Consider the following 21,189-nt stretch of genomic DNA (forward strand, 5'->3'; position numbering starts at 1 on the left):
TCATCTGCTAAGTGAATTGTATACCCTTCTTACAAGCGTATATACTAGCGATTACATCACAAAGCATATATTTTCCTCTTGACATTTCTTGTAAATGTGAAAAGCAATATACAGGATATTTGCAGTTTCTGCTCAGACTGTCACCTGCTAATTTAGAGCAACCAGGAAATGTGAGTGTAGGAGTCAGAGCTTAGCTCAACTCTGCAAGCTAAAACCTTACATATTAAAGGGGAACTTTGCACTAGCTGGGTGCTACCACATTGGCCCATATTAAAGGGGAAGTCTGCCATTGCTGCCTCATGGCCTCTCAGAGGGTGGGCATTAACGCCAAATGGTTTCATCTATATGGCGGTGTAGATACAACTTAGCATGCTGAGAGTGCGCTCCCAGTGCGGTAGCAGGCAGAGATTGGTAAGCTCTTGATGCATACTTGACATTGGAAGCTTTCCGATCATTTGACCACTGTGACAGCCAATCACAGCAGTCACATGACCCGATTGCCCATCTACGCCTCCTTGTATCTAGAAGCTCTCAAAGGGCCAGGAGGTGCCGGCATGTAGGGGTTAAATTGATGGCAGCTTTATGATTAGATAATAATGAGATGTATTTAAAAGGAAAATGAATGTTAAATATTTGTAGTAACATATTAGGTCATTGGGATAGTACAGTCTGATTCAACAAATACAAAATTGTACGTATTGAATACTATAATGTAATGTAGTGTAAAAATTTTCCATTTTTAAAATAGGTTTGTTTCCGTTATGCATTTTATATTTGCTAAATAACCTCTAGTTATGTTGCCATGGAGATGAATGTAGGAAGTGCTGCAGAATTCACTAATGTACAGGTGCTGATTCACTAGGACTGCTTTAAATATATTACATTGCCAAGAGGGATGCATGTGTTTCTAAATGGACAGTATCATAATTCATTCTGGACATTCTAGATATGTAGATATAGTTTTTGTTCATGGATGTGTGTACATAGTAGATACTGTCTGAAGGCATATCCTGAAATACACAAATTAAGGTATTGATTATAAGCTGTCACAGTATTTCTGTTTGGGAAAGTGAGTATATAAATGACAACAAGGAAATAAAAGTTAGTGTTACTAAACCCAGGACCCTGCATTCGCTATATCTGATCTCCCACAGAAAATGGAAATGAAATTATTTTAGTAAATATAAATTGCTGAGTACCTTTTCTCATCAGCAGTTACAGCAGTCTTATGACTTCTATCAGTGTCCAGCAGAGCACTGGTTAAAGCTTGTAAAAGGAGTTTTCATTCTCCTCTGACTGTCCTTTGAGGCTGCATAAACCATGACCTGCTATCTGATTGGCCCTGTGCTGATCACATGCACTCTCCCAAGAAAAAAAACCTCTATAGCAATACACACCAAATTGAGCATGTGCAGCTTGCCCCCAAGGGTCCGTTCGATCAGGAGATGGATTGGGGACAGTAGATGAAGGGGAGGACAGTAAGTATAAAAAGCATGCTTTACTGCATATACAGACTGATTTTACTGTTGTGGGGTTAGTAACACTTTAAAGTACATTTAAAGGCTCTTGTGGGACAGTCAAAATAGGTCCCAAATCCAAGTACTGTGCTATGCACAATTGGTGAAAATAACTTATTTGTCTTCCCTAAGTTTGCAAATTCCTCCATTTGTACCTCACCCCCCCCCCCCCCCCCCCATTTGCAGACACTGCAGATGACAGTGGGAGGGTTTCAGAAGGCAGTGCTATGAATTTAGAACTCCACAGGCAGGATTAGGTGTGACCAGTTGGTAATTGATAAGTTGATTGTGAATTGCCAGTAGAAATGATACTCTGGTAAACACTGCAGAATCTTCTGCTGATAGCGACCGCAATGGCTTCTTTACAAAATGCTGTGCAGCAGGCAAGGCCCACATGAGGTGACAACGCTGCCCTGAATACAGCAGTAGTGCGGCAATATTGTCAGCTCATAATAGGAAGCAGCATGGGATAGGATTTTGACTTGAGCTGAAGCTGAGCATATTGTAGAGTTTGCCTGGGTCAGTGGACTGTCAATAAAGCTATTTTTTTATTAGCTGTCAATAAAGCTATTTTATTTATTGCTTTAGCTATATTTTAAGCTAAAGCAATAAAGCTATTTGCTGCTGTTGAATATTATAAAATGATTAACGTGTATGTAAATCCAAAATGTGTTCCCAGTATGTTTGGCATCATGTTTCACTGTATTGAGTTTTCATAAGAGAATGATTTTTTTTGTGAATTTGTTTCCTAAAAAGTTTCTCAACTATAGATCCTGCCAGTAACACCATGTCCTGTTGAAGGCTGACAACACAGAGCCACTACCTCACAACTGGCCCCTGTACGTGTTCATCAGTAATTCGTTGGGCTGCCTACCAGATGCAGATGCAAGAAGTCACAAGCACTCCAGCAGTGTTCATTGTTATTGTGAAGGAAACTTCATATAAGGTCATAGAGCCAAATTTCCACAAAATCCCTTCCTTCCTCAAGACAACATAACGATGCAGACCTAATAGGCAGCCCAACAGTCAAATAAAGGAACTACCGCAGGAGGCTGACAATTCTTTTTTGCCAGTTGCTTATTGGTGTTACTCTGTATTAGAAAGTGCTGCTACTAGCAGGCCTGCAACAAGAAGTGCTGTTACTGGCAGGCCTGGAACAAGAAGTGCTGTTTCTAGCAGGCCTGCAACAAGAAGTGCTGTTACTGGCAGGCCTGCAACAAGAAGTGCTGTTACTAGCAGGCCTGCAACAAGACGTGATGTAACTGGCAGTCCTGCAACAAGACGTGATGTTACTGGCAGGCCTGCAACAAGACGTGATGTTACTGGCCGGCCTGCAACAAGACGTGATGTTACTGGCAGGCCTGCAACAAGACGTGATGTTACTGGCAGGCCTGCAACAAGACGTGATGTTACTGGCAGGCCTGCAACAAGACGTGATGTTACTGGCAGGCCTGCAACAAGACGTGATGTTGCTGGCAGGCCTGCAACAAGATGTGATGTTACTGGCAGGCCTGCAACAACAAGTGCTGTTATTAGCAGGCCTGCAACAAGACGTGATATTACTGGCAGGCCTGCAACAAGATGTGCTGTTATTAGCAGGCCTGCAACAAGATGTGATGTAACTGGCAGGCCTGCAACAAGACGTGATGTTACTGGCAGGCCTGCAACAAGACGTGATGTTACTGGCAGGCCTGCAACAAGACGTGATGTTACTGGCAGGCCTGCAACAAGACGTGATGTTACTGGCAGGCCTGCAACAAGACGTGATGTTACTGGCAGGCCTGCAACAAGACGTGATGTTACTGGCAGGCCTGCAACAAGACATGATGTTACTGGCAGGCCTGCAACAAGACGTGATGTTACTGGCAGGCCTGCAACAAGACGTGATGTTACTGGCAGGCCTGCAACAAGACGTGATGTTACTGGCAGGCCTGCAACAAGACATGATGTTACTGGCAGGCCTGCAACAAGACGTGATGTTACTGGCAGGCCTGCAACAAGACATGATGTTACTGGCAAGCACTCCTGGTAAACAACTTTGCCACATATTCACAAAAACAAACCACTTGCCCTCCTGAGAATTTACCCCCCTTCATGACCAGGCCATTTTTTTGCATTACTGCACTGCATTACTTTAACTGATGATTGCACGATCATGCAACGCTGCACCCAAATGAAATTTATGTCCTTTTTTTCCCACAAATTAAGCTTTCTTTTGGTGGTATTTGATTGCCAGTACGTTTTTTTATTTTTTTGCTCTATAAGCAAAAAAGACCGTCAATTTTGAGAAAAACACAATATTTTGGACTTTTTGCTATTAAACATGTCCAGTAAAAATTTTTTAAAAATCAAATTACATCATAAATTTAAGCCAAAATGTATTCTGCTAAAAAAAATCCCAATATGTGTAAATTGGTTTACGTGAAAGTGATTGCATTTACAAATGGCAGTATAGATAATGAGATTATTTTTTTTCTACTAGTAATGATGGTGATCATCAACTTTTAGCGGGACTGCGGCAGACATTCTGACACTGGGGGGAACTAACTTGGTGTCACTGTCACTCCAGTGACACCAATACAGTGATGAGTGCTAAAAAAAAGCACTGACACTGTACTAATGGCACTGGTCAGGAAGGGGTTAATGTGAGGGGCAAATGGTTAACTATGTGCGGGCAGGTAGGGCGTGCATGCGTCACGCGCTAGACCCCTACCCGGAAATGCAAAATGAAGTATATATCTGTGATTCTGCACACAGGGGCCGCCCTGTAGCAGTATATCTGCTATAGGGTGGTCCTTAAGCAGTTAATTATAAAGTACAGGCAGAATATTCATAGACCCTGAGTTATAAACTGATACCTCCAGGTGATTCGACACTGGCAAAGCTTTTGTGGACACAACCCCTGGGCATCCCCCTATAACCTTTCTTTACTCCACAAGTCTTTGTTTTTTTTTTTTTGTTAGTGTTCTAAGGTGATAGACCTCTTCTCCTATATGAAGAAATCACTCTTACGTTAACTACATTATTATTTTCTCTTCGGATTCTTCCTACCTGACTAAGGCAGATTTTTCTGCACCTATAACAGTACTCCTCACACAGATGTGGTTTTAATATCCAGTAGGCCAGATCACCAGGTCTATAAAATAAAATAAAGGAAACAAATCATAAAAGCAGAAAACTAAAGCAGCCATCACGCCGAAGGATTGGAAAACTGCAATATACTATATATATTTTTGCTTTTGGGTTTAGATGCACTTGAAGTAATGCTATAACTTTGATTATCTACTTACACCTCAACACTTTAGCTTCATTTATATTTTACACTACATTTTCTGTGCAATGCCAATGCATTTAAGTTGAGCAATATAGTACAGTATATTACAGAAATCCATATTGTAATTATAATCCAGGATGTGCATAATGGTTACATCCCCTTGGTGTGTCTGTGGAAGGTCATATTTTACACTGCCAATCTACTTTGGAGGCAGGACAGTCTTTAACCCCTGTGACCTCCTCTACCTGCTGAAGAAATATAGGCAATAAAGCCTAAAATGCATGGTTAAGTTTTATGATGGCAAAAGGCTTAGAGGAATTATAGTTTTGCAGACTGGGTTTTCTAAAAATAAATATCCTAAAATCTCTCCATTGACTCTGTTTCATTTTACTTTAAATAATTATTCTAGTTGCTATAATTTAGTAAAACAAGATATGAGTAACAGTGAACGGTATTGTATAAGTTTGGATATTTTGTCAATTTCATGAATGTGCTTCTATTGTTCTTGAATTTTTAATTCTTGCCATATGAACAGGTATACAGTAAAGACAATGGGGAGTGGAAAAAAAGTCAATTTTTATATAGTGTTTAAAGAAACTCATGAATGAAATCTGCATTTCCTAATTTCCGTTTGGAAGAACTAGTTGTCTCTGGCTTTAGTACTTTCGTAGTTACTGATCTGAAACCAGCATGCAGCAAGTGAATGCACAGCAGTGCATGGCTTGTTTTGGTTTAGTGACTCAGAAAGCATTCAAGCCATTCGATCAGCATGATGGCTGGATAACTAGAATAATTAGAAGGAGGTCAGCAAATGCAGATTACATATTTCTCCAAGTACAGGTTTCCTTTAAATGGAGACAGGAACAGAAGATAGACACTTGCTTACAGGAAATCTAATATGAAGCAATGTATCTGACTCTGTATGCAAGCCATATGTCTGCCTCCATCAAATTCCAGGAAAACTAAATAAGTAGTTTAAGTAAGTAAGTAAGTAAGTAGTTAAATAAAATGCAAAAATGCTGGACCAAACCAGAAAACCAAAAGTCTACAAATTGCATACACAAGGTCAGGGGCAGACTGACCATTTGGAAACTCGGGCACTGCCCGAGGGCCTGGGGTCAGTAGGGGGCCCCATGAGATGCCCCTGGTACCTTTTTCATAGGCTTTCTTGAGTTTGGGCAAGGACACAGGGGCCCCGTGATCCGCTATTGCCCGGGGGCCCCATGAGTTGTCAGTCCGCCCCTGCACCAGGTTAATGTCCCATGCAACAACTAGCAAACCAGTAAGGAGGAAAACATTCAGTTTCACAAAATGCTTAACTTCTTGCCGACCAGCCACTGTAGAAATAAAACGTGCGTTTGCAAAACAGGTAGGGGGCATGCACGAGGAGCGTACCTGCCCTAGCCGTCCCGCCGATCTCGGCCGCAGGTGTCAGTCGCTGGGTCACGGCCGGTCATTACCTACCTACCATATCCTGGCGATTAGCGGCAATCACTGACAGAGAGGACGGCTGCAATGTTTACACTTGCTTTCTGTGAGTCCCCCGTCAGCTCCTGACATGCTGATCCGGAGAGAAGAGTTTATTTCTCCGGATCAGCATGTTCTCCTGCAGTACACACCCCCGCCCCCTAGTAAAACACTCCCCTCACACAGTTAACCCTTTCAGTAAATAAAAAAGTTAACCCCTTCCTCCCCAGTGCCATTAGTACAGTGTCAGTGTTTTTTTTTTTGCACTGATCACTGTATTGGTGTCACTGGGGATGTCAGTGACCCCAAGTCAGTTCCCCCACAGTGTCAGAATGTCCGCCGCAGTCCTGCCATAAGTCGCTGATCGCCGCCATAAGTCACTGATCATCGCCATAAGTCGCTGATCGCCGCCATTATTAGTATAAAAAAAATTAAAAATCACAGTATCTTTCCCGCCATTTGTAAACGCTATAACTTTCACGTAAACCAATTAATTTACACATATTGGGATTTTTTTTAGTAAAGACATGTCGCAGAATACATTTTGGCAGAAATTTATGACTAAATTTGATTTTTACATTTTTTTTAACTAGACATGTTTTATAGCAAAAAGTCCAAAATATTGTTTTTTTTCCTCAAAATTTTCAGCCTTTTTTTTATAGCGCAAAAAATAAAAAATGCACAGGCGATCAAATACCACCGAAAGAAAGCTCAATTTGTGGGAAAAAAAGGATGTAAATTTCATTTATTGCATGGCCGCACAATTGTCCGTTAAACTAGCGCAGCGCTGTATAGCAAAAAAATGGCGTAAATTGCAGTATCTATACCATAGTTTGTAGACGCTATAACTTTCACACAATCAATATACACTTATTGGGATTTTTTTTTACCAAAAACATGTAGCAGAATACATTTTGGCCTAAATTTATAACCAACTTTGAGTTTGCTATATATTTGTTATAGCTGAAAGTAAAAAATATCTTTTTTCTTCAAAATGTTTGGTATTTTTTTGTCTATAGCGTGAAAAATAAAAAGCGCACAGGTGATCAAATACCACCGAAAGAAAGCTCTATTTGTGTGAAAAAAAGGACGTAAATTTCATTTGGGTGCAGCATTGTATGACCGCGCAATTATCAGTTGAATTAGTGCAGCGGCGAGTAGCAAAAAGAGACCTGGTCATTAAGGGGGGTAAATCCTCAGGAGGGCAAGTGGTTAAGCACAAGGGTCTTTAGTGCAATAAACTAAGTTTAAAGAAGACTCTGGTGTCAGCACTCATTGACAGCATTCGTGTGCTTATAAAGCACATGATTTTATCCTAATCCTGTTGACTTGAAGTTTAGGAGCATATTTTTTAATGGTGGGTTGGCACATTATTTATGAGGCATTTTTTTAAATTATTGTGCACTTGCAGAGTTTAAAAATAATTTCCTAACATTCATCAGCATCATTATGGTATCAAAAACATTTGGTTACTGTATCAACATTATTTTTAACAGGGTCAATATTATATTCCTTTACATTTTATAATTTGCCAGGTCTGAAATTGAAAATCATGAATATTTTCACTGGAAAATGCATTGACTATTTATAAATAGCCCTGAGTCTGTGTTCTTCTCTTGGTAGGATAATTGAACGTTTTTTATATAACTTTTTGGGTCTTTAAAAATGTTTTTTATTGTAAATGTTGGATATAATGTGGAAGAATTAGAACCCCTGTCAGAATTTTGTTACTGGCTGTCTCTCCACTTGGAAGCTTAACCCTTTCCAGATTATTCTGGTTAATTTTGCAAGCTGGAGTAAAAGTGATCTGAAAGGGAAAGCCAAAATTATACTGTCACCAGCACAGAAGGGGGGTCATTTTCCAATAGGGACTCCCTTTCCAGGGACAACTGTCTAAAGGAAGAACGACCTGGAAAACACATGCTTCCAAATAAAACTTCATGGATAATACACTTTGACATGCATTACTTTCTTTGGAATGTTGTTGCCACAGCTTTTTTTAAATTACAAGATAACAATAATTAAATGTAGACACCAATTTACCAAATGTTCATGAATTCTAACAGCCATTTATGCCAGGTCATTGAGCTTGCTCCTTTGTAAACCCACACTGGTCATTCACAACCAGCTCACATCAGCCATTTTATACCATTGTTCACCTGGAATAAACCTAAGTAGTTACTTCCTACATGAACACCAAATAATTATACATATTTGTGACCATTAGGGTTAAACCATTCATCCAAAACATTACAAACCATCTTGCTTTTTGGCACCTGCAAAGACTCAACAGAGCATTCAGAAATTGAATGCCTAATTTTGCTGTAGGCCCTCCCAAAGCCTAAAATTAAAGAAATCAAGGACTACCTCACTTAGATGAACACCATTATCACAAAAACTGCCTGCTTCTATTTCCAAGAGTTGGTGGTGAACTGCAATACTACCCATTAGTCAGATTAATTTTGACACTGACCTATTAGTTTTGATTGAGACCTATAAAAATAGTACAATTAATAACCGATCTCCATGTCAACCTCAGAAGTATTTCTAACCAGGCTACCAAGATGTCTAGAAATAGTTCCCAGACATGCAAAAAGAATAATTTAATGTCTGCAATTAGTCTGTGCATGGGAAAAAACTGATATTATTTCGACCTGCATGCACATGTGTTAGGTCTCACATTCCTCCCAACTGAGAATGTTTAGATAACAGCCAGGGTCACCTCCAAACTGGGGAAAGCAGAACAATGAACTTTGCCCTCCTCTCTTCAAAAGCCAAAAAGTCTTCCATTCAGTCGTACTCCTGCCTGTCTGTTCTGCCCAAAAAATATAGGAATGGCCTGTAACCCAAACTACATTACATTTTACAGGACAGAATAGAGAATATCAAAATGGCAAGAGAATATTCAAAATATTTATTTAAATTACATTTATTTTTCTATTATATAAATTAGATAAGTGTGTGTGTGTGTGTGTGTGTGTTTACACGTCCACCAAATGAGGACATACATAAGACTAGAACCTGGTGGATTACCATTGACAACTTCTGAATAAGTTGTTACCCAGCTCTGATAGCTCTGATAGCTGGCTCCGTAGGTGCCTCCATAGCTTTTCCAATCCATTATGAGTGAGAACTATAGTCTTCTGCAGTACAACCTATCCTCACCAAACATTGTTTAAACATAACCACAAATTGGAAGCATGACAAGGATGGCTCATTAATCAATAAAGATCTATGCAATGCAGGACAGACTTCCATAAAAGGAGAATAACAATGTGCAAGATAATCCACGATTGCACCTTTTGCAACTGTATCCAAAAAACTCTCCTGCACTGATTATCTTTAGAAAGAAAAATAGTCAGGTGCTCTATTCCATCTACACAAGTGACATTATTGAAAAACCAGACAATCATATCTCTCTGAGTACTGACCAATTCACTGATTCTAAATGCTGCATAAAAGGTCAAAGTAAAGGCCAAGTGGAAAAGACGTTTTCCCTAATCGTCATGATACACAACATCCAGTTCATGGAACAAACCTTCCAATGAGTGAAAGGTTACAGGCTTCCTTCTGTCCAATGAGCACTTCAAAATTCTTTAGCCACTTGGTGCACAAAGAATTGCTTAGTAATGTCAGATAAACCACAAAATTTTAACAGGAATGAAAATGCAGCCAATTTCCTATCCACCATAGATGGTAAAACCCCAGAATTCCACAATTCAACTAAAAACCAGCTCAGCAGATTTTATTTTTTTTTAACAGTTGTGTTTATTAAATTCGTACAAAAGTAAAACAAGTCAAGGTATGCAAGACAGCAGATTTCATTCTACCAAATCAGAGGAAACATCCTGAACTTCAACCTCAGACTCCCACTGTCACGTACCTGGTCAGGGTTGAAACTGATGAGATGGCTGCCCTTAGACCTCTTGTCCTGTTTCCCCTGGGGATAATAGCAGGGTATAACAGGACACTGAGTGGCATGGAAGCCTGTAGATCAGATTTGGTATATCTTGGAAGCATATGAGGAGCTGGAGCAGGCCAACTGGCAGTAAGAAGATACTGGATCTTGGATGAACAGTGGTCAGCAACAAATGACTAGCAGAATAGCAAGGTCAGGAACCAGGAGCAGAATCAGCCATGCCAAGGTCAGCATCAAGCAAGTAGAGGATGTACCATGGCAGCAGGCAGGAAGCAAGTTCAGGTCACAAGCCAGTCATCATCAAAGGTCCATGAACAAACAGGATGAATAAGCAGTCTCAGAATGAGCACAAAATCAGGTCACAAGCAGAAGGAGCTGACAACCACTCAGCAATGAACCTGAGTCCTGTAAGGCCACTAGGCGCCAAAGTCCATCAAACAATCACGCTCACGCACATAAGAATGTGCACAATACCAATATTCTTGTGCACATGCCCAGAAAGATGAGCGCAGGGTCCTAATGCTGGGCACAGTTCTATGGAATGTTCTGCATGCTTGCACATTCCTTTGAGCACAGACATTCCTTTTAGCATGGCTTTGAGTATGACTTTCCTGATACCCACCATCTCTTCCTTACTGTATTATATTAGTTCCAGGTTGTTTTTGACACAATTCTCTCCTCAACTCGCCAGTGTAACATAAAAAGAAAATGATATTTGCTACAGGCTAAGAGTGAGCTGTGAGCTTGTTCATAGCTGAAACAACAGCCATGTGGTCAGAATGAAAAACCACATTTGTTTGCCAACAGTAGGCCCCAGACTACAACTCTCGCCACTAAAGGAAAGAACCCCAAGTTCCAGGGAAGGCAACTTTCTGCAACTCCACAGGCTACTGCCCAGCTCCACTTTCCTTGATAATAACCCACACCACCAGATGCATCAGTGAAAAGTTGCAGAAGCAGAAGACTGCCACATGGACATTGTGTGTAGCACGGAACAGTTACCAGACTTTAATGATGCATATAAAATGGTGAGGGCTGTTGACTCTCAATGTCAAAAAGTCCAGTCTTCTGTAAAAAATGTAAAAAAAATTCTGTCCATAGGCATAATTCTGCAAGCAAATGAAATTTTTCTAGCAATGACTGAAGAGATCTTATTGCCTAATTCCTGGATCAAACAAACTGTTTCCTTTACTAATGGAGCACTGTATAAACTGTACATAGAATCAGCTGCATACAGTAAACAGTAATATCTTCTGGTGGTGAGATAGAGCTGAGTGCTGCTCAGACATTCATTTTATGAATTAATACAAGGCTTTCTCTGATTGAGATAATAATTTTCATCCACCTGCCTCTCCACTTTAGCCAATCAGAGAAAGCATTGTATGAAACCCTTGTACGTATGAAACCCTTCAGAAAAACCATGATAAATCAGGTCAGCCAGTACCATACCCCAGTACTGGTTTGGCCAGGGTAGCAATGCTCTGTCAGGAATGGACTGGCCAGCAATGGTGGGACTCACCTGCCTTATGAGCTGCAGTACCAGGGCTGGCCAGCGGGTGCTCCCAGCAATCAGAGACTCAACCTTGCAGCCAGTCAAACACCTGGAACTGATTATGCTGGTGTATTTAAGGGATGGCCAGACCTGCAGACTCTGCCTTGGTGTGTGTTTTTCCTGTTCCTGCATCCTGTTCCTGTCTTGTTGCTGACCCTGCCTGATCTGACCTCTGCTGACTTCTCCTGCTCTGACCTCGGCTCGTTCCTGACCATCCCTCTGCCTGACCCTCTGTACCACGCTGCCCGCTACCTGCTGAACCTGGCTTGTGACCCCGACCATTCTCCGCTTGCTCCCCCTGTACCTACCTGCCCGATTGATATTGACCCGGCCTGCCTGACGACGCTTGCATTGTATGTACTGTTATCTGTGGGTGGTTTGGTTCGTTTGCACTGTGTTATGTTTTAGTATTGCACTGCGTTTATGTTTGTATTGTTAGTGTTAATAAATGATATTGTTTATAACATATCTGAAGTCTGCGTTTCCCTGCGTCAGTCACACACCTCTGGTCATACCCGGGAGCCCTGACATTACACCAAGGCCAATCCTGACCAGAAATGGCTGCACAGGGAAGCCATCTTGGTTTGTTGATGGGAAGGATGGATCTTGATGAGGTTGTGTATTTATATCTGCTAGTGTTTGATGACAGAGAGTATGCTTATCAAACTCTGAAGGAGTATCCCCGGGATGAACTGCTAGAATGTATACGGCTCGCTCATGTTCTAGTAGATCAGGGCACAGAATTCTCTGAGGTGCAGCCATTGATTCAGATTTGTGCGGAGTTGGTTTCATCTGGTACCCCTGAATGCAGGGATGAATTTTTGCCGCCATTTAGTGCCGACCAGGTAGAGTCCCTGGTGTGGTTATTAGAGGATGATGTGGATTACTTTCTGGAGCGTTATGCTGCATGTTCACCACAGATACTAAGAGATTGTATAAACGCAGTGCAGTCTTTGGTCAGACAGGCTTTGTGTAAGCTCAGCTTTGTTCAACCCATACTGCAGACATGGACAGATTTGTTGCACCCAGCCTCAGTCAGCTTACAAAAACCCAGTCCTCCTTCTAATCTATTTCCTCAAAGCTTTATTCCTGCATTCCCAACAGCTCCTCCTGCCCTGCTATCTACCGCATGTCAGTACCCTGTTCCCACTCGCTGCACCTATCCTGCCTTTAACCCTGTAAAAAAGCCCTCTGTAGCAACTGCTCCCTCCCCTGTTCCATCCTCCAGCTCTTCTCTGTCTCCAGCTGCTCCATTCGTTTGCAGACCTGCGTTTACTTGCAGTGCTCCAGTAGTTAAAACCAGAAAAAAGCGAAAATTCTTTCCAACCAATACCATCCTGCCAGTATCCAAACCGGTGAGCCTGCCGTCCGAGAACCGGCCTTCCGTGGTTCAGCCTGGTGCCTCGGCACACGCACTTCAACCTGATGTCTGTACCCGGCCTGATGTCTGTACCCAGCCTGATGCCTGTACCCAGCCTGATGCCTGTACCGAACCTGATGCCTGTACCCAGCCTGATGCCTCTATTCAGCCTGATGCCTCTATTCAGCCTGATGCCTCTACTCAGCCTGATGCCTCTACTCAGCCTGATGCCTCTACTCAGCCTGATGCCTCTCTTCAGCCTGATGCCTCTCTTCAGCCTGATACCTCTCTTCAGCCTGATGCCTCCACTCAGCCTGATGCCTCCACTCAGCCTGACGCCTCCACTCAGCCTGATGCCTCTACCCAGCATGATGAACTGATCCAGCCTGATGATCCTATTAGGCCAGTTGACTCGATGCCCGCTGTTGATCCAGATGATCCGGTACCTGATCCGGTGCCCGCTGTCGTGCCAATTGACTCAGAGCCCGCTGTCGTACCTGGTGACTCGGTGCCCACTGCCTTGCCAGATGACGCGGTGCCCGCTGGCGAGCCAAATGACCTGATGCCTGGTGACCCAGTGCCCGCTGTCATACCTGGTGACCCGATGCCCGCTGTCGAGCCAGACGATCCAATGCCTGGTGACCCGGTGCCCAATGCCTTGCCAGATGACGCGGTGCCCGCTGGCAAGCCAAATGACCTGATGCCTGGTGACCCAGTACCCGCTGTCATACCTGGTGACCCGATGCCTGCTGTCGAGCCAGACAATCCAGTACCTGATGACCCGGTGCCCGCTGTCGTGCCAATTGAGTCAGAGCCCACTGTCTTGCCAGATGACGCGGTGCCTGCTGTTGAGCCAAATGACCTGATGCCTGGTGACCCGATGCCCGCTGTCCAGCCAGACGATCCAATGTCTGAACCAGTGCCCGCGGTCATACCAGTTGACTCGGAGCCCACTGCCTTGCCAGATGACGCGGTGCCCGCTGTCGAGCCAAATGACCTGATGCCTGGTGACCCGATGCCCGCTGTCCAGCCAGACGATCCAATGTCTGACCCAGTGCCCGCGGTCATGCCAGTTGACTCGGAGCCCACTGCCTTGCCAGATGACGCGGTGCCCGCTGTCGAGCCCAGTGACCTGATGCCTGGTGACCCGATGCCCGCTGTCCAGCCAGACGATCCATTGTCTGACCCAGTGCCAGCGGTCATGCCAGTTGACTCGGAGCCCACTGTCGTGCCTGGTGACCCGGCGCCTGCCGCTCCGCCTGGGGGCCCGAGACCCGTCGCTCCGCCTGGGGTTCCGGCGCCCGCCGCTCCGCCTGGGGGCCCGAGACCTGTCGCTCCGCCTGGGGTCCGGCGCCTGCCGCTCCGCCTGGGGGCCCGAGACCTGTCGCTCCGCCTGGGGGTCCGGCGCCCGCCGCTCCGCCTGGGGGCCCGAGACCTGTGGCTCCGCCTGGGGGCCCGAGACCTGTTGCTCCGCCTGGGGGTCCGGCGCCCGCCGCCCCGCCTGGGGGCCCGATGCCTGTCGCCCCGCCTGGGGGCCCGATGCCTGTCGCCCCGCCTGGGGGCTCGATGCTTGTCGCCCCTCCTGGGGGCCCGCCGCTCCGCCTGGGGGCCCGATGCCTGTCGCCCCGTCTGGGGGCCCGATGCCTTTTGCCACATCTGGGGGCCCGATGCCTGTCGCTCCGTCTGGGGGCCCGATGCCTGTCGCCCCTCCTGGGGGCCCGGCGCCCGCCGCTCCGCCTGGGGGCCCGATGCCTGTCACCCCACCTGGGGGCCCGGTGCCTGCTGCTCCGCCTGGGGGCCCGGTGCCTGCTGTTCCGCCTGGGGGCCCGGGGCCTGCTGCTCCGCCTGGTGGCCCGGGGCCTGCTGCTCCGCCTGGTGGCCCGCTGCCTGCTGCTTCGCCTGGTGATCCGATTTGCCTCTGCCCGAAGTCCAGCCCGATGTGCCTCTGCCCGGAGTCCAGCCCGATGTGCCTCTGCCCGGAGTCCAGCCCGATGTGCCTCTGCCCGGAGTCCAGCCCGATGTGCCTCTGCCCGGAGTCCAGCCCGATGTGCCTCTGCCCGGAGTCCAGCCCGATGTGCCTCTGCCCGGAGTCCAGCCCGATGTGCCTCTGCCCGGTGTGCCCCTGCCCGATGTGCCTCTGCCCGGTGTGCCCCTGCCCGGTGTGCCGCTGCCCAGAGTCCTTCCCGGTGTGCCGCTGCCCGGAGTCCTGCCCGGTGTGCCAGTCTTTGATATCCCGCCAGTTACCAGACCCGGGCGCTGGAACATTTTGCCCAGCTAGGACTGTTTGGAGCGTCCTGAGGCCGCTCCTTGAGGGGGGGGGGGGTACTGTCAGGAATGGACTGGCCAGCAATGGTGGGACTCACCTGCCTTATGAGCTGCAGTACCAGGGCTGGCCAGCAGGTGCTCCCAGCAATCAGAGACTCAACCTTGCAGCCAGTCAAACACCTGGAACTGATTATACTGGTGTATTTAAGGGATGGCCAGACCTGCAGACTCTGCCTTGGTGTGTGTTTTTCCTGGGCCCTGTATCCTGTTCCTGCATCCTGTTCCTGTTCCTGTCTTGTTGCTGACCCTGCCTGATCTGATCTCTGCTGAATTCTCCTGCTCTGACCCCGGCTCGTTCCTAACCATCCCTCTGCCTGACCCTCTGTACCACGCTGCCCGCTACCTGCTGAACCTGGCTTGTGACCCCGACCATTCTCCGCTTGCTCCCCCTGTACCTACCTGCCCGATTGATATTGACCCGGCCTGCCTGACGACGCTTGCATTGTATGTACTGTTATCTGTGGGTGGTTTGGTTTGGTTCGTTTGCACTGTGTTATGTTTTAGTATTGCACTGCGTTTATGTTTGTATTGTTAGTGTTAATAAATGATATTGTTTATAACATATCTGAAGTCTGCGTTTCCCTGCGTCAGTCACACACCTCTGGTCATACCCGGGAGCCCTGACATGCTCATTGGCTTCCTCCCCTTTTCCATTCACATTGTTACCTCTCTGCTTGCTTGCATTTGTAGAGCATTCATGTCTGAAACTGCAGATTGCCCCCCACTTACAGGATTCCTTGTCCAAGATCCAGCACTCCTCCTGTAAGCCCAATAGTCTAGTCCCCAAACCACCAGCTCTTGACTCAAACAGCAAGGAAGAACTTCCCTGCACCTGTTAAGCCAATATGCTGCCACCATTAATTGCATCCATAACTCAAAGATTTTATGATCCCATTCCAGGCACAGATAAAGATGTACACTAGCAAAACTGTTATAGCGTAGCCAAGTTTTGCCTGCATTCACCTGATAAGCCTCAAGAATTGAGTCTACTGGCTTTTTCCCACCAGTAATGCTGCCCAGGATTGCAAAAGCTTGAAGCCAATTATAGAATGTTTGAGGAATTGGATGATATCTGAATCTGTCTTTGTCCTTCATGTGTTCCTTGCCTTTTCCCCATTTTTAAACTGAGCAGCTCTCTCGCAGCAAAAGGGTAAACATAATAATGTACTATCTGTTCCAGACTTTCAAGCTCTTTCTCACTTGTGACCCCAAAGGAACCTTGAAACAAACATATATTGTATGCTACTCTTGCGTTATCCGATCCTTATCAACCTCTTTTACCTCCCCTTGTGTGGTGGAGTGGAATCATCACTGGTTGACAGTGCTACAGTACCCACACCCCTAACATTAACTGCCAGCACACCACTTCTAGTTTATGTGGACTCAGGTAACACAGACTAGTGTTTACTCCCATATTTTCTGGCTTGCTTTGAGTCCTCAAAACAGGATCCTGTTTGCTTCTGGACCACCACCATCCCTATGAGGACCCCTCTCAAGTCTAAAACTGTCCCTCAGATGATCCTCCCTAATTTGTCCAAATAAGATAAAGGAACTTGTTTCCTGCACTCCACTGCTTGCTGACTGATGTAGAGACTAGGAAAAACTCAACCCTGCAAAGCAAGAGGCAAACATTTTTTAGGCTCATCTGAATGCACTCAACAGGTAGCCAGCTCTGATGCTGTTCCTGACCTCACTGGTGAGATCCCTTCTACAAAACTTCTCTGGATGCCGTCTGACTAGCATTACCCACAAAAGAAATGGATTATCTGACCTGATGGCCTGTATACATCTAGCTGTGGGGGGGGGGGGTCTGGGACTGCTATCTTGTTCAGGGACCTTGAACTGTAGTCTGCAAAGAAAACCAGGAAACCAAACAGGTGTTGTCCAGTGGGCAGCCACACTAACCCAGACACTTGGGGCTCCATTTAGACCAGTAGCCTGCAGCTTATTAGCGTCTCTGTCAAAGTTGCTATTAGCACTGCTCTTCCCTGTACTTCCTACCCATTTTTAGCATTTTCCTACATTCCAGCCCAGCACATGCTCTTTCTCCTATGAGTTCAGGACAGCCCTTCTTCTCACTTTGTTGAGATTTGCTGACAAATCTCCCAAAAAGGACACAGCAAAAAAAATAAATAAATAAAGATTAAAACACTTCCCTACACGATACTTTGGGCAGTGTCAAAACTGGCATCCAAATCCCGTGTTTAGCCGCATTTATGCACGTTTGCGTTTAGAAGCGTTTTTAAAAGATAACCTCAGGAGACCCTCCCAAATGCCCAGAATGCACTGAAAAATCGTAAATTCACTAAAAAAGGCTATTAAAATACAGCATGAGTTATTTTATCAAGTCATGTTGTATTTTAGTAGTGAAAAGCATGCATTAATGTTTCAGCTTTCAGCAGGATTCCCACTGACAGCTGAATGTAAAAGAAAGAATTGCCAGCAATGAAAAAATAATAGAAAAATGGCATGGGGTCCCCCCTCCCAACCATACCAAACCCTTCGGGTCTGGTATGGATTTTGAGGGGAAGCCTCACGCCAAAATTTACAAAAAAATGGCATGGGGTTCCCCCCAAAATCCATACCAGACCCTTATCCAAGCATGCAGCCCGGCAGGTCAGGAAAGGGGGGGCAAGTGAGTGCGAGCACCCCGCCCCCTCCTGAACCATACCAGGCCACATGCCTTCAACATGGGGGGTGCTTTGCTTTCACAAAAAAAAGCTGTAGTGTGAAAAGTCCTTTAATAAAAGAATGTCCCCTGAACTAAATCCAACGTCAATCATGATGTCACGATGTCCGCTGCCGCTCCAAAGAAAACAAAAAAGGCTCCGCTACTGACTCTGGCCCCCGGCCATCTGCTCATATTTAAGAACTGCCAAACCAGCTTCTGAGCAGATGGGGCCGGGGGGCCAGCGTCGGTAGTGGAGCCTTTTTTTTTTTAATCTTCAGAGCGGTGGCAGACATTGTGATTGACGTTGGATCTACTTCGGGGGACATTCTTTTATTAAAGGACTTGTCAAAGAATGACTCCTGTCTTTTTTCAAACTACAGCTTTTTTTTGTGAATGGGTAGCGGTACCATGTACCCCATACTCATTCACGTTGGGGGGAGGTCGGGATCTGCAGACCCCCACAACCACAGCCCAGGGTTGTGAGGAAGAGGCCCTTGTCGAGCTCGCACCCCCCCCCCCCTTTCCTGACCTGCCGGGCTGAATGCTCGGAATAAGGGCCTGGTATGGATTTTGGGGGGAACCCCACACTATTTTTTTTTTCATTTTGGCATGAGGCTTCCCCTCAAAGTCCATACCAGACCCGAAGGGCTTGGTATGGATGGAAGGGAGGACCTCACATAATTTTTAAAAATTATTTTTTCATTGCCGGCAATTCTCTCTTTTACATTCAGCTGTCAGTGGGAACGCCGCTGACAGCTGAAACATGATGCATGCTTTTCACTACTAAAATTTCACGACTTGATAAAATCATGCAGTATTTTAGTAGCCTTTTTTAGTGGATTCAAAACGTTTTTTTTTTTTAAAATGTTATGCAGTGTTGTACCACATACTTGGATGCGGTAGGATACCACTTAGTGAATTGTGCCCTTGATATGGACCAGTCAAAAAAATGCTTCTAAACGCAATTAGCCACGTTTACAAATGCTTGGCGTTTGAAACGCTGCTAAAATCTACTCCTGAAAGCAAGTTTGGTATGTTCAAAAAAAGTCTGTAAACTCAACTGCCTGTAAACGACATGTACATGGACACATAGGAAAACATTAGGGAGAGTTTGGGGGCTGCTGAAAAAAATGCAGAAAAGCTCCTGAACGTGAGTTTATCAGCTGCAGTGTACATGAACCCTATAAGTGACAGAGCTGCTTGCTTGATACCTACTCAAAGTGACTGACTGTAGCTTTTTTCCTTGGTTAAAGCTATTACATCATAGACTTCAAAAAAGGTAGTTTTCTCATAAACTAGTATAGTTTAACACAAACAGTTAGCATGTTTTAATGTACATACAGTATGTACCTTGTATACCGGCATCCTGCTTTAACTGTATTTTAAATGCATAAATATTATGTTGGCAGCAAATAAACAATAAAATTGCATTGCCAGCTCTGTTGATTCAGTTAAATGTTTAGACATTACTGGAAGGGTTTGTCAGTTGCATGTTCATTTCTTTATATAGACTTTGGATCATATCTAAAATGACAGATAAGCCATCTGGAAACTTTCAAGATATGGTCCTTGCTTTATGAAGCAATCAATAATGCTGATGTAAATGAACAAAAAGATGTTTGCCCCTGCTTCTTTTCAAGAAAAATTCTACTACTTGATTAATGAATACAAGCAGGCAAATATCCTTGGCCATATCATATAATTAAGAATAGCAATGATATTATTTAGCTGTAGTCATTTACAATATGCTACTACAAATACCTTTTCTTGTAATGCTTTTTGAAGCATGTAATAAACTATGAATATGGATGCGTGGACTGATTGCTTCTACATCTTTCTTCTTAATATGAGTATAGGTAAGGGGGTGGCAGATTTGAGTAAAGAAGGATGGGGGGATTTGGTGGAGGGATTGAGAGAAAACTGGTTCAGGAAATTAGGGGCAGTGAAAAGGGGGGGGGGGGGGGCTGGGCATTAGGAAGGAATGCCAGGCAGGGGGTTACCTACTTCCCATCCTCCATTATAAGATTGGGGGGGGCTATAGGCATTTTGATTAGCCTTCTAGGATTTGCTTGAATTCCTCTGTGAGGGAATATTTATCCCAGTAAACCCGTAAACCCATGTTGCTTAAAATTTCTTTACTGTTCCTTTCTAAGAACTTGTTAAGTCATGTATCTGATGTCTCTGACTTGGTGATGGGGGTGATGGAACAAACCGTTTGAAGAATAGTTTGAAGAGAATAGTTGAAGAGAAGGGAAAGGCCAGAAATGTGCAGCATGTCTCCTGCTGACACACCGCATCTTTGTACGTTCTTTGGTATTGTGTGTAGCTTTGTTAGCATGATTCCAATATGTGAAAAATGTGTAACCTTTCTCTTGGTATTTATTGCTGATGGATGATTTAGAGCAGGGGTCCTCAAACTACGGGCCGCGGGCCACATGCAGCCCACCGAGGACATTTATCCGGCCCGCCGGGCAGGGGCGTATCTGCCACAAGGCAAGGGACTAGGGTTTTGGCAGGTCGGGAGAGCTCGGCAGGGCTCAGGCGGGTGGCAGGAGGGACCAATGCCGTCGCTGCAAAGGGCTGTGCTTGGCCAGGGGGCGTGCTTGTGTGTGCTAGAGCTGGGCGTGTTTGGGCGGGTTCGTGTGAGCTCGGCTGTGAGGATGGGTGAGAAGAGAGAAAACCTGTCAGCCATGGAACCGGCTGGAGAGGGGGCCGGGTGGCACATAGCGGACCGCGCATTTCTCTTTTGCTCTATGTGCCGCCGATCACCTTCCCTATCCATCTCCTGCATGTCAGTAACTGTATGCTCCCCCACGGCCGCCTTCCCCCTCCAGCAATGCAAGGGATCTGTCAGCATATGCAGTCCCCAGTGCTGACAGTTCCCCCCCCCCTCACACAGACCGGAGAGCAGAGAGAAAGCTGCTCCTCCTCCTGTGTCTGCCCCACCCACACTTCCAGCCAGCCTTGCGTCTTCTTTCCCCTCTCTCTCCCTCTCTCTCTCCCTCCCTCTCTCTCTCCCTCCCCCCCTTCCCCTCCTCTCTCTCCCTCTCTCTCTCCCTCTATTCTCTCCCCCTCACTCCTCTCCCCCCTCTCTGTCCCTCCCT

At 45.4% G+C, this 21,189-nt stretch overlaps 2 protein-coding genes across 4 annotated transcripts in view; one reads left to right on the forward strand and one right to left on the reverse strand.

Annotated features, from left to right (window-relative positions):
- IMMP2L (inner mitochondrial membrane peptidase subunit 2) overlaps positions 1-21,189 on the forward strand; it is a 1,307,031-nt gene that overhangs the window by 390,978 nt on the left and 894,864 nt on the right. The window lies entirely within an intron of this gene.
- On the reverse strand, positions 2,614-3,462 carry LOC149464708 (uncharacterized). The gene has a single exon (XM_089674191.1). The coding sequence runs from the start codon at positions 3,460-3,462 to the stop codon at positions 2,614-2,616; it is 849 nt and encodes a 282-aa protein (XP_089530317.1).

The sequence above is a fragment of the Staurois parvus genome, unplaced genomic scaffold (assembly GCF_062004578.1).
Source record: "Staurois parvus isolate SC_StPar_1 unplaced genomic scaffold, SC_StPar_1.0 ptg000147l, whole genome shotgun sequence".
In the NCBI taxonomy this organism is placed as follows: Eukaryota; Metazoa; Chordata; class Amphibia; order Anura; family Ranidae; genus Staurois; species Staurois parvus.

Bases quoted from the DNA above. Each gene is read 5' to 3' on its own strand.
- LOC149464708 (XM_089674191.1), bottom strand. From the start codon at position 3,462: ATGTCTTGTTGCAGGCCTGCCAGTAACATCACGTCTTGTTGCAGGCCT.